General features: G+C 41.2%; 1 protein-coding gene across 4 annotated transcripts in view; it reads left to right on the forward strand.

Moving 5' to 3' along the window:
• FLI1 (Fli-1 proto-oncogene, ETS transcription factor) overlaps positions 1-8308 on the forward strand; it is a 117484-nt gene extending 109176 nt beyond the window's left edge. For 3 of the 4 annotated variants that reach the window (XM_037841938.1, XM_037841940.1, XM_037841939.1), the window contains exons 6-9: positions 1450-1515; positions 3223-3282; positions 5123-5170; positions 6312-8308. In XM_037841938.1, the coding sequence (XP_037697866.1) occupies positions 1450-1515; positions 3223-3282; positions 5123-5170; positions 6312-6841 (704 nt within the window). In that variant the 3' untranslated portion in view covers positions 6842-8308. The remainder of the gene's footprint in view (positions 1-1449; positions 1516-3222; positions 3283-5122; positions 5171-6311) is intronic. The other variant, XM_037841941.1, reaches the window with a different exon arrangement.
• The last annotated feature ends 5145 nt before the right edge of the window (positions 8309-13453 follow it).

Genomic DNA, 13453 nt, shown 5'->3' on the forward strand with positions numbered 1-13453 from the left:
TATAAAGCCAAGCACAGGCTGCATTGCAAAAGTCAGTTTCAAAGAAATGATTGGAGGCCTAACCATCAACTCTCCCCAGAAAGGAAAGCCTTTGAAGGATCCTCCCTTTCCTTCTGCTTATACCAGCGTAGTACCCGCTCCACAGACCTATGCAAGAAGTCCCAGAAAAACTCTCATCAGAGCTCTCATTCTAGGCTGGCCAACAAGCTGCTTTTTTGTTTGTTTATTTTTGCTTTGTTTTTAAGCAAGAAGAAGAATCTATTTGCAGGAGGAATTGTGGTTTCGATGGGGGGGAGTGTCCAATAAAAATAGAAACAGACAAATGAAATGAGTTGAGCTTTGTCTCTTTTTCCCCCTTCCCGGCCCTTCCTCCCCATCCCCACCCCCCTCACTTTCTGTTTTGCTTTTCATGCCAGTTGCTAAAGACTATAATTTAAAAGCTGAACTGGCTTTTCCAGAACCATGAGGAATGTGCATCTGCACATGGAGTTTTCCACAAGAAATTGGTCCTTGTCTCTTGGCACTTCTTAACTCTAAACAATGTGGAATCGGCAATTGGAGGAGCCCTTCTGTCTTCCTACTTCTTATTCTAATTTGTTTGGGAGGCTCAGCGTGGGGTGGTTGGGAATGGTTTGCGTTTCACCCTGTCAGACCATTGTTTGATGAGGTTTGTGCTCCAGTTGTTCGGATGGCTTTTATGGTTTCTTTGTTGCTCATGGAAAGACTTTGAAGGTCATAATTCTTTATCCTTGAGCTCTTCTGCTATTCCTGCTCAATGTTGCAGCAGGGCTCACACCACCAGAAAGGAAAAGAAGGATGTCTCTAGCTGGTTGGGTCAGTGATTTCTGAGAACAGCTTTGGAGGCATGTGGATTCTTTCAAGGAAGACGTTGAGATCACAAATGCCCTGGTCCAATGGAGTCTTCTCCAAGACAATATGAGAGCAGGTCTCCAGTCATTGCCAGGCGGGAAGCATCTCTCCATCCCCTCGTTTCTCCATCCAGACACATTTCCAGCTGGATTTCCCTCTAGCTTCTTTCTTCTCTCTTTGGTCATCTGCCCAACGCTCTCTGCTATCATTAGAAATGACTGATGTCATCAGAGAACCTGAAATGTGCTCCCATCTCAGAAGTCTTTTGATTTGCCCAAGGTCTCACAGCATTTACTGACAGGGTCGGAACTTGAACCAGTCTTCTGACTTCAAATGCAGAGTTCTCCCCATTACTTCAGCTCCCAAGTAAGACTGAAATCCTTTCAGAATCAGAGTTTTCACGTTCCTTCCATTTACCCACTCCCACTCTCAAGGGAAGTATATGCTTCTGGAATTTAGTGATGCTGAAAAAATTATTGTGGAATTAAATTTAATTTCTCCTGATGACCAAGAGATCCTCTTCCTGTGCCCTTTCTGAGGAGCCGGATGCTAATGTACCTCTCTGTCATTTTTCATTAGATCCTTCTTATGACTCAGTCAGGAGAGGAGGATGGGGCAGTAACATGAATTCTGGCCTCAACAAAAGTAAGTAAATGTCACACCACTCTTCGGGAGGAAAATATTTTTCTCAGGACAGGGGTAGAGATCAGGGTCATGAGATAAAGGAGGTTATGAGCGAGCATTTGTTTTCCTGCTTTTTGAGTAGATATCAAAATTAATTGCCAATTTAGAGGCTGTCAGTGACTCACAGAACTTGAAAGATGGTAGGGGATTTTCACTGACACCTTTTAGTTTTGTCTCATTGCACCTGGTTTTAGAATCTAGGGAGTCTGAAGGCTCCTCAGGACAAGATTCAGTATGAATAAAAGGTTAGCAGATTTGGATTCAGTTACTCATGACCCTCTATTGCTTCACTCTTCTTAAGACAGTTGAGGCTTCTTTATACTGGTAGCCCCACCCCCATTTCATGAAAGGCTGATGAGGAGACAGGGCCTGAGACATCAATTTGTCCACCAAGTGATGAGGTGATGATACGTGAAAGTCTGATCCATTATCTCACTTTAAGGGGCTAAGGAAAGACTTCGACTCAAGCTCAAAGGAAAGATGTCAACTCAAACTCTTGATCAAGAACGTGTCAATCTTTCTGCCTTTAGGAAGTAAAATATCAAGCCCGTGAATGAATGGTGAAAGGAATTCTGTCAAGAAAGAGGTTGGGATTGCCAATCAATGCCCTAGCAATAGCCAAGATCCCTTTCAGAAACATGAATTGTTTACTGTGCACACAACCCTCAGCACTATGGGGTTCAGAATTGAATCAGACATGGAGCAGTGCCCTGAGCTGGGGAGAGGAGTCATGCTCACAAATAGGTCTTTTCATCTGGGTGTTATCAGAGAAGGCTCTGTGGACCTGGACCATCTGTGTTAGCTCTGCAAGGAGAGGCAGAAGTTGGACCTGTGTAAATGGGGAGGACAGACCCTCCCTGGGGAAAAGCATGCTGGTAGCCCTAAAGCCTTGGACACATCCGAGAGTCAGTGAGGGCTCCGGTCCCTTGGAATTTAGGAGGTGTGAATGCAAAGAAGTCTGGAAAGGTCAGTGAGAGAGAGGGCATGAGGATGTGTTAAAGATGGGCGTAACTTTGTAGTCAACGAGGAGTCACCGAAGGTTTTTAAACAGAGCAGTGAAAGGGTTCGGGGAGATAAAACCGGCAAAATGGCATATGGTGGGTTGGCAGGAAGAGAAGGAGTGATGAGGACACCAGTTAGACTAATCCATGGGCCATGTGAGAAGCAGTGCAGATTTAAAATTGAGACGAGATGATGACAATGGAAGGGATGTAGGTCAGAGATATCGCAGAGAACTTGCAGAACATGGAAGTATGAGAAGCACGTGAACTTTGCTCAAATGTCACCTTCTCATTGAGGACATCTATAAATGTTCTATTTAAAAATTAAACCCACACCCCCCCAAAACATCAGGCATGCTATTCTATATATTTTACTTAAAAAAAATTGTTTATTTTTGTCTCCCCTTTTAAAATATAAGTTCTACTAGGAAATGCTTGTTCATTCCTGAATCTCTAGGATCTAGAACACTGTCAGCAGTTAGTAGATTCTAGTTAAATTTTCACAAAAATGAATAAATGAGTAGAGAAGGATTGAGTGAATGAATGAATGAATGAATGAATGAGAAAGGAAGTTTGTCCTCCTTCTGGGCAGCGTTTGACAAGATTTTTCCTCTCTTCTTGCCGAGAATGGCTCTGCTTATTGCATTTTTTTCCCCTCCTGCTTCAGGTCCTCCCCTTGGAGGAGCACAGACAATCAGTAAGAATACAGAACAGCGGCCCCAGCCAGGTAACTGTCTGAGGGTGTGTAACCTCTCCTTTGCTTCTTGTGCAGCTATTGATTCCACATGGCCGGACGATGGATGATATAACAATGTACTATACCTGCCACCAATTTCCTTTCAAATTATTATTATGACCCTCTGTGATAGATCTATGCATAAAGTACAGACTTGTTAAATATCAGCAGTGAAAGGAACTTAAAGCCGAAATGTTCCAATGCCTCATTTTGTAGAATTAAGAAATAGAGACCCAGAGAGGTGAAGTAATTTTGCTAGAAGCAACACAGCTGATTTATGAAAGAACTAGAACTATAACCCCAGACTCCCAAGTTCCTGTTTGAACCCTTTGTGCATCACTTGCAAAGGCACCCTGGTTTTATGATGGAACTGGCCAAGAATTAAGGCAAAGGAACTTTTTAAAGCCATGGACTTAGAGACTTTTGTTATTGGAAGGGAACATAGATGTCTAGGTTTATAACATCCTTCTGTAGCATCTCAGTCCCATAGCTACCTCACCTCTTACTTGAATACTTACAGCCACAGGGACTTCACTCCCTAGCTAGGCTTAAATCCTCCGCCTGAGCCAAAGTCCACTTCCTCGTAACTTCCACTCAAGCTTCTGGGTTTTGCCCTCTGGATAAGTCTCCCTTCCTTTCCATTCGAAGGCCCCTCATATATCTGAAGACAGCTCTCTTGCTCCCTCCCAAGTTTCAGCTCCTTTCTGCTTTATATATGTGAGGCAGCTGGGATGCAGATTCTGAACAAGCTGTTTGCTTTGGAATGGGCAGATATTTTCTCCATCTCCATTGGAGGCAGAACAGGAGAAAATTAACCAGGTTAAGAAAGAACTTGTTGATTGTGAAATACTAGTCAGAGTTTTAAAGAATGTCCAACAACTATAAACTTAGGCATCACCTGTCAAAAATATTTTAATTGTTATACTGTGTGGATGAAAAAGGGTGGCCAAACCTACTGATTTTTTAAAATTCTTAGTAATAGTAAAAATAGTAATAATTTTGTAATACTGTACAAAATAGTTAACATGGTCAAGTTGTCATCTACCAAGCTCTCTACCATGACTTCCTCAACTGAGTAAGAGAAGACAAACCTCACCTTAACCAATATTGCAAAGATTTTTTTTAACAGCTAAGTAATCACATAAGTTTTAGGGAAACTGAGATTTTAAAAAGAGTCATTTTGTAGCTAAACCACAAATTCTGGCTAATTGTCATTTCCAAGCTTAAAATCACAGAGTGTTATACAAGAAGGGATTTTCGGAATCCAGTGCCTTGACCCACTCAATGTACCAATGAGAAAATTGATGCCCTGAGATTGTACAACAAGTTATTTAGATTTTTCCATAGCTGGGGCTTAGAACCCAAGCTGCTTATACTTCAGGCATGTGTCCTTCGTGCTACATCAGAAAGACAAATTGAAGTTTGTGAAGTTGTCACTGTTGATGTAGAGCTATTAATGTCAGGTAATTATTGGGCCTTCTTTAAGTCCATTAATAAGCTATCCTTGCATTTTTTTTTTCTTTGTATCCTTGAATATTAGCCAGCTCCTTTCCAAATGTTTTCATTACTTTATTTTGGATAATGACTGCATTACCTCCTAATTTCAGACACCAAATATGAGGAGATGGTGCCATTACTATTCCAATGTTGTTTCTCTAATTACGATCGAGATCTTTGGGGTCTGCAAATGAAAGCAGTAAAGTTTCCTGAAATCAGGCTTTCCTCTGATACTGAAATAAAAGCATAAATCCTCAAGGCTTTGTTGTTTTTGATACTGTTGTTTTTATATCTTTCAAAACAGCGAAACAAATTTCCTTTTTTGTTTCCTCAGATCCGTATCAGATCCTTGGCCCCACCAGCAGTCGTCTTGCCAACCCCGGTGAGTTTACCTTGGCCAGGAAGGTTTTCTTTCCAGAACATTCCTTAGCTTCGTGAGGTCAGAGAAACCTCTGTCTTAGACCAGACACCTGACAGGAAGGCAGCATGTACTTCTTTTCATGAAACGCCCTTTCTGTATCTGCTTCTATAGTTGTACAAATGAGAGTTCAGGGCTGGTTATTCAGTAGTAATATCCTTTAGCCAAGGATGCTTCTGGAAAACAAACATGTTAGCATTGCACACCTGCCACTGTGTTCTAGTTTAGCAATAAATGGCATAGGTAGAATTTTCAGTAGGGAAAGATTTGGGAAAAAAGGAAACAATTCCAATGAGCCCTCAGTTATCTCCCCAATACAAGGAATTAGTGAATAAATATTCCCAAAGTCTTTTATTCTTGATTTTAGAAAGTGGTGCAGCGTTTTCTGGTCTTATGAAAGATGCATGTCCCTGACATGTTGCAGATAAGGTAAATTTGGCAGTGTATGTTGAGGATTTATTATTAAAAATGACTCTGAGTTCTTCTAAAATGAGCTGTCAGTATCCCGTCCATTCTTCCATCCGAGACCATCCCTGCCCAGAGGGGAAAGTTGTTACGCAGCTTCTCCTCCTGTTACTTTCTTCTCTGCCCTAGTCCTTCTCTGTAAGGGCTCACAGCTGAGAGCCAAGCATGAAGACTGTTAAAGGGCAGTCTAGGTACAGGCCAGTCTGAGGCTGTGCCCCCTCCTTCTCCAACGTCTCATGACCCCAGTCAGCAGAGGCCAAGTCCCTCACCCAAGACTCCATCACCCAGTGGAGATTAGATAGTGATTCAGGCCTTCCTAGAAGAAGAGGCCCAAAAACTTGCCAAAGGGGTGGGGGTTGACTTGCCAAAGATCACATAGCTAGTTCTGAGCAAAGCTGGTGCCTCGTTCCCCATTTTGCACTTCATCACAGCATGGAGTAAATTATCTTAAGATCTGACCATGCTTATTATGTCACTGTCAGTGGCAAGCAGCAAACAAGCTGACAGTGATAACAAGGGGTTGTCCAATTGATTCTGAATCTCACAAGAAGCCATCTTACACAGGGTGTATTTTGGGAGTGGGGTCTCACGTCTCCAGCTGAGATAGCCCGTTTTCTCCTGTTTGCCTCACTGCCTGCAGGAAGCGGGCAGATCCAGCTGTGGCAATTCCTCCTCGAGCTCCTCTCTGATAGTGCCAACGCCAGCTGTATCACCTGGGAGGGGACCAACGGGGAGTTCAAAATGACGGACCCCGACGAGGTGGCCAGGCGCTGGGGGGAGCGGAAAAGCAAACCCAACATGAATTACGACAAGCTGAGCCGTGCCCTGCGATACTACTACGATAAAAACATTATGACCAAAGTGCACGGCAAAAGGTATGCCTACAAATTTGACTTCCACGGCATCGCCCAGGCCCTGCAGCCCCATCCGACCGAGTCATCCATGTACAAGTACCCTTCTGATATCTCCTACATGCCTTCCTACCACGCCCATCAACAGAAGGTGAACTTTGTCCCTCCCCACCCATCCTCCATGCCCGTCACTTCCTCCAGCTTCTTTGGAGCAGCCTCACAATACTGGACCTCCCCCACTGGTGGGATCTACCCTAACCCCAACGTCCCCCGCCATCCTAACACCCACGTGCCCTCACACCTAGGCAGCTACTACTAGAAGCTTAATCGTCGGTGGGCTTCTAGCTGAAGCCCATCCCTCACACTTCCTGGGATACTTTGTACTCTAAAGCACATTCGTGGCCTTGAAGAGAAAGCAAAACTGGATGTTCTTTCTTGTTGGATAGAACCTTTGTATTTGTTCTTTAAAAACAATCTTTTTTTAAAATGTTGATAACTTTTGCTTCCATCACCTTGAACCGAGAGATGGAACATTCCATGGACCAGTACTCCACTTTGGATTCTCAATCTCCTATCATCTTATGAGTTAAAACATTTAGATTACTGGAATGCTTTTGTCATGGTTTGGGGAAAGAAACTGTAAACGTCCTTATATTTTATGACCAAGGCAGTTTCTTACCAACACACAGGTCTCCTCCTGGACCTCGTGAGGTTCAGTATGGTCAAGAATCGTGGACTTAAGCAGTCAGGCTCTGGTTTGAGACTTAGTGAAAATAGAGGCAGGAAGTTATAATCTTATTTTAGGAGGACCTAATTCAGTGGATGGCAACTGGACCACTGGCCGTAAGGCTAGTGAAGTTTTCACCCAACTGGAATTTAAAAGAAAGAACATGTGTATGTATTTAAAAAGCCAAGGGTATTGCAAACTCCGTCTCACTGGGCAATATGCACTAGGCTGACAGTTCTCTCGAGAAATAGTCCAGATTTGAACTAAGAAATTTTAATGCAAATACAGACATTCCTGAAAGACAGAGAATTAAATAACTTTTTTTTTTTTTAAGTAATGACAGTGGGTCCCAGAACTTTGAAAAGTCTTAGGGATTTCTAAACACAAACAGATTCGCAAGCGCTGTGCGTTTGTCAGACCATCAGTCCAGGGTCAATCAATCATAAGGCAACTTACTGTATAAATTATGCAGAGTTATTTTCCTATATCTTACAGTATTAAAATAAATAAATGAAAATTAAAAAGAATAAATAAACGAGTTGACCTCGGTCACAAATACAATTTTGCTATCAAATTCGTCATTATTTTTTTTTAACGTAATTTGTATATCTTTTGTCAATCTGTACATTTGGGCTGTTTGTATGTTTTTATAGCTGGTTTTTAAAAAAAGCATAATGTGACTATTGCTGAAAAGGAAACAAGATGTTTGAGTCACCAACCTACTAGAAAGAGAAGCACTGGTGCAGTTATTTAAAAGGCACGTACAAGGAAGTAACGTAATCCATTCAAGCCTTTAATGCTTTGGAAATGTGTGTAAATAACAGTTCTGCAATAATCACGACTTTGCAAAAAACAACCAAACTTTCCTTTGTGGATACAAGGGATTTCCCTGCTCTATATATGCAATATATTTTTTAGATATTAAAATATATATAATTTTGCAGGTAATCGTTGACTTTTTTAAAACTATATTAAGTGTTAAGCTGACAACTGTCAATGAAGACTATGTTGTAAAATAATTTTACTAAATAAATTGTGCCTTCTTCTTTCAGAACTGAGGACACCGTTTTCTTATTTACCCCGTTAGGTCAAAGGTTTTTTTCCCAGGGGGAATTTTCTCTTTGCCTCCTGTGACATCAAGAATTTTTCAGATGTACACGTGGCACTACAACAGAAGCTACAAAATCACTGCTTTCGTTTTTGTGGATGATGATGATGGTTGCAGAATTTTTTTTTTATGTTATTTAAAGATCTTCCAGGCAAAAAGGGTTTTATGAAATGGCAGCCAAGGCCGGGGATAATCTGCATCCAAGTCGAGAGTAAAGCAAGCAGGTTCTTCTGTGGAGGCACCTTGTCCATTAGACCTCACTCTATTGCACCTGCCAAGTACCTGAACCCAGGTGACCAGCCTCCCGATGCTTCTGGTCCCTAGCTAGGATGTTACAGCCCATGCAGATTTTAAAGGTCTTCTTTCTTCCAGGGAAGAAACTTGCTTCAAATTGCTTTACGGTTAGGTAGCTTGTTTTCATTTCCTCTCGCTTACAATGAAAAAGAATGAGGTCTGTCTGGAAAATCCTTGATGGTGCAAGGAATTAGACTCTAAACCTTGGTAACTTATAACCTCTCCTGGGTAACCCTGAGTACCTTCTGGACAACAGGTCTACCTAAATGAAATGGGATGTTTTCCAGAACACTGGTGTACATTTTTTTTTTATCTTGCATCCTAATGTTTTTTAAAAATTAAGCACATACTCCCAAAAGATGCACATTAACTTATTTATGAATCATAGCTGCAAACTGCTACACTAATATTATTTATATTATAAGACAAACACAATATAGAAAATTTTAAAGAATGATATCAAAATAAATTGAAATTGAATTCTGATGTTTTCTTCCTATTTTCTTTTTATCACATACTCCCTGCTATTGACCTTCAAAACAACAAAGTTAGTCTTTACTGAATTAAGTGAATATGTATACTGTAAATGTATGGGTTTTCTAGTGACTTCTAAAGGAGAACATCAAAACTTAGTATTAGTAGCCTAAGCTTAGAAAGAGAGAAGAGTAAGGTCAAGTGTGTTTAAAAAATAGTCTAGCTGGATTCTTTTACAAATCTCCATCTCGGCCAAGCAATTTTCCCATCAATTTGGTAACTGCAAAGTATTCATATTTCCGACTGCTGTAAGAAGAATGGGATGCAGAGAGCACTGGGATTTCATCCCTTTATGAGGTTTTCTTCACATGCCCTGTTGGAACACTGGCTTAGGTTCATCACCTCTACAAAAGTCTTAGAACATTTGCTGAATCTTGCCCCTTGTATTTGTCCCCCAGTTGTGTATTCCATGTTTCAGGAACGGATCCACTCACTAACAGGACCATGTCACCATTTTCTCCTGAGTGGAGGGGAGCTGAGATTTAGAGTTCACTAGCTTGCCCAAATAAAGCTAACTAGCTGCAGAGGATAAACAGGCCTGTTGCCCTCCTGGCTGCTAGTCCAGTACTTTCTCCACTCAACCATTCTGTACCTATGCCGTGAAGTTTATTCAGTCAAACAAACAGTGCAAGTCAAGCAGGGAGGGACGTGGTAAGCCTAGGAACTGTTCTAATGGAAACACTGGTGGACAGCCCTTTTGAGCAGGGCATCATTTCTTAACGTGAAAAAATATTTTGAGTTGTACTACAATAAAAAGTTTAAAAGTATATATTATTGCCCCCCACATGAAGGAGGTTAGACTTTCATTATGTGTGTTTTGAGACAATTTTAATGGCCAAGGACCCCTAAAAATTTGATAACACTTAAAATGATCATTATTTGATTTAACAAATAATATGTGCAAACCATTTGAAAGAGAAGGTGGATATTTATTTAGTCCATTTATAATGCAGGTGTGCGATGTTTATTTAGCCCATGGGTGAAGGTATCTGTTTAGCCCCTGAGTAATGCATGAGGTGTGGAGTCACAGATGGGGTACTGCCACTTTAGACCAGACGAGATCAGGAGATTCCAGAACATGAACGAAAAGGATCATCTAGCTACTCCAAGTCAAGGCAGTGCCAGGCTAAGGCAATGGTTGGTGGAGAAGAATACTCAAAAAAAAAAATGCAGCACTTTCTACAAGTGGCCCAGGGACTGGGTTTCACACATTACTTCTTCTAATGTCTATTCTTTAATAACCATCATGTAAACACGTTACCTTAAAAACTGTTGGAAAGGCACCGCTTTGGGTGAATGCGCTGGGGGAAGCAACCCTTGAGCACAGCTCCCCAGCCCTCCAGCCTGCTCCCACATCTAGCTAGGGACCTGCCCCCCAGAAGTTTCTCGGCAATCAAGAGCAACACTGGGCTTGTGTCCAGCACTCCCGCAGCAAGAGGCAGTAAGACAGGGGCTTAGTAGCATTGATAGGGAGAGTTAATAAAGAGTTGGAATGGGGAGCCAGGAGGCTGTGTTCTGGTGAACATACAGAGGCTTCAACTCTCATCAAGGCAGGAATCCGTGTTCTGCAATTGGCCGCCAGCCTGCAAAGTAAGCACACTGAGCATTTCATCATGTGGAAAGCTACTGAAATTGACACTGCACGCCTTCATCCAGGGAGTCTAGCATAAGGATTATGGCAGGTCAGCTGATTCCAAGACTACAAATCCCAGGCTCCCTTGGGGAACGGACACTTCTGAGAGGAAGTGGTTTAGCCAGTCAAACCTCTAGGGTTTCAGCCAATTGAGAAAGCATAGGGAGGGAAACTTTTAAAAGGAGTGTCAGCTCACTTGCCTGGGGTCTGTCTGTCTCCTTCTCTTGCTCTTACTTGGCCTCCTGTCTAATTGTTTCAGTCTGTCTGAGCTGGTAAATTCCTAAGCACAGAGTCAATTTACACTTAGCTTGAAAGCTCTAGGGGGAAACAGAAAAAGTTTCCAGTGAGACCATTCAACTTACTTACAATTGCTAGATTAACCCTCTGCATTTTAACCAAGTTAACCTATGTGTTTCCTTAGTGGGAGGTGGGGCAATTTGGGTTGACAAATGAGCAAAGCTATAATGCCAGAGGCTGTGTGTTCAATTTCTGACCCTTCCACCTAGTGGGCAACTTGTCTGCTTCTGTTAACTGGGTGTGTGAGTAAAATCTCCTGCCATGGTTCCTTGGAGGTATTAGATGATGCATGTGGAAAATCCTTTATAAAATGATGCACACAAGGAATAGATAGATAGATAGATAGATAGATAGATAGATAGATAGATGCAGATCATAGATTATTGATATCTGCTTGTATTTTCTAGGCTTTTCCAAGAACTTTTATTAATTCCTTTACAACTAGTGAAGTTACTAGTTCAGTACAGTCCAGATTTTGTTTTGCGGTCAGAAAGGCATTTTCCAAATGAGTGAAAAGTGGGACTAAATTGGATTTTCCAGAGAGCCACCGAACTTTCCCCATCCATGGTCCCCATCATGTCGCACTTGGGCTTTTGCCCTCACTGACTCTGTTAGACCTAAAGTCAGTCGACTAGCTGCCAACCTGCAGGATGTGGCAAATAGAATGAGATTGCTATAATGGAATGTTAAAACTGCACCTTGTCAGAAATGTGGGGTTGACTTCTAAAGCCAGCTAAGAAATAGAGGTTGGGGGCTGGGATTTTGTACCTAGGAATCTTGCATCCAGATTTTTTTTTTTTTTTTGCAGATCCAAAGCATCCTGTGAGCTCCATGAGAGAAGGAACTAGATCTATCTTTGTGTCATCGGCCAGGACACACAGTAGAGCTCAGTAAATACATGTTGAATGAAAACGTAAAGAATAGCCAGCTTAGAGTCAGACAGAACTGGGTATGAGTGCCAGCATTTTCAATACCCTAATTATAACAATGTTTCTGAGCTTGAGTTCCCCTTCAGTAAAATGAGGATTATAGTAATAACCATACAAGGCTATTCTGGGAGTTAAGTAACATAATGTAAGTAAAGTTCTGTATGTTGAAAAGAACTATGAAAATGCATGATACTATTGTCTCGGTTGGTAAACTTAGGCTGCTCCTTTTTATCATTTAAAACTCTTTAGAGTTTTCTGATCCTCTCTCCCATTGCATAATATGGATATACTTTTTATTTGCTTGGAAAAAAACTTTAAAAACTTGAAACAGAAGAGTTGGAATGGTAAAAAGACAGTACAAACACTTTTTATTGAACCTTTGGAGAGTCATTTTCAACCTGATGCCCCAGGATCCCCAAATATTTCAGTGTATAATTCTTCCCAATAGCAATGTGTTCCTACATAATCCAGTGCAATTGTAAAAATTAGAAAATTAGTATGGATCTATAATTAGCATGGCTCACACTTCACTGACTGTCCCAGTATTGTCTTTTGTAGTGAAAGGATCCAGTTTGGAATCATCCAAGGGATTCCATTTAGTTGCATTTACTTGTCATGTAACTTTAGTCTGAAAACATTTCCTTGGTCTTTCCTTGTTTTTCACAACTTTGGCAATTTGGAAGATTACAGGCCAGTTATTTTATAGCATGTCCCTTGATTTGGGTTTCATGATTGGAATTAGGCTCTGCATCTCTGGCAGGAAGATGGTAGAGGTGATTCTGTATTCTCATCATAGCCAGTCAGAGCCCATGTTTTCAATTTACCCCATAACTGATAAAGTTCCCTCTGATGGTTTGATTAAGGTGTTGTCTGCCAGGCCTCTCCACTGTCAAGTTACTCTTTTCCCCTCTGTAATTAATAAGTCCTTTGGGGGAGGGGAGATACTTTGAAATTATGTAAATATCCCATTCATCATCAAATTTTAAATGTATTCACTTATTTATTTATATCTCTATAGATTCATCATTTCCTATTATATTCAATAGCTATGATATGTTCTTATCATTATGTATTTGTCCCTGTGGGAAGCCATTCAAGCTGGCTTCTGTGTCCTTTGACATATTCCCATCCATCTTTGAGTATGTCCTTGCTTTCTTGTACAAGATATTTTGGGCTCCCTGCTCCAGCCCTGAAATCAGCCATTTCTCCAAGGAGTCCTCGTTCTTTTCGGTGGAAATTGTTATTTAGAAGCCACTGTCTGGGTACTAGCAGTGGAGAGAGCTAGGGAATATGGGTATACACCTACATATACATCATGTATGCATATGTATGTACACACACATATATACACACATACACAGCCATATTTATATACATATACAATTACGTTTATTTCTATAATGAAAACA

The sequence above is a fragment of the Choloepus didactylus genome, chromosome 6, assembly GCF_015220235.1.
Source record: "Choloepus didactylus isolate mChoDid1 chromosome 6, mChoDid1.pri, whole genome shotgun sequence".
Taxonomy (NCBI): domain Eukaryota; kingdom Metazoa; phylum Chordata; class Mammalia; order Pilosa; family Megalonychidae; genus Choloepus; species Choloepus didactylus.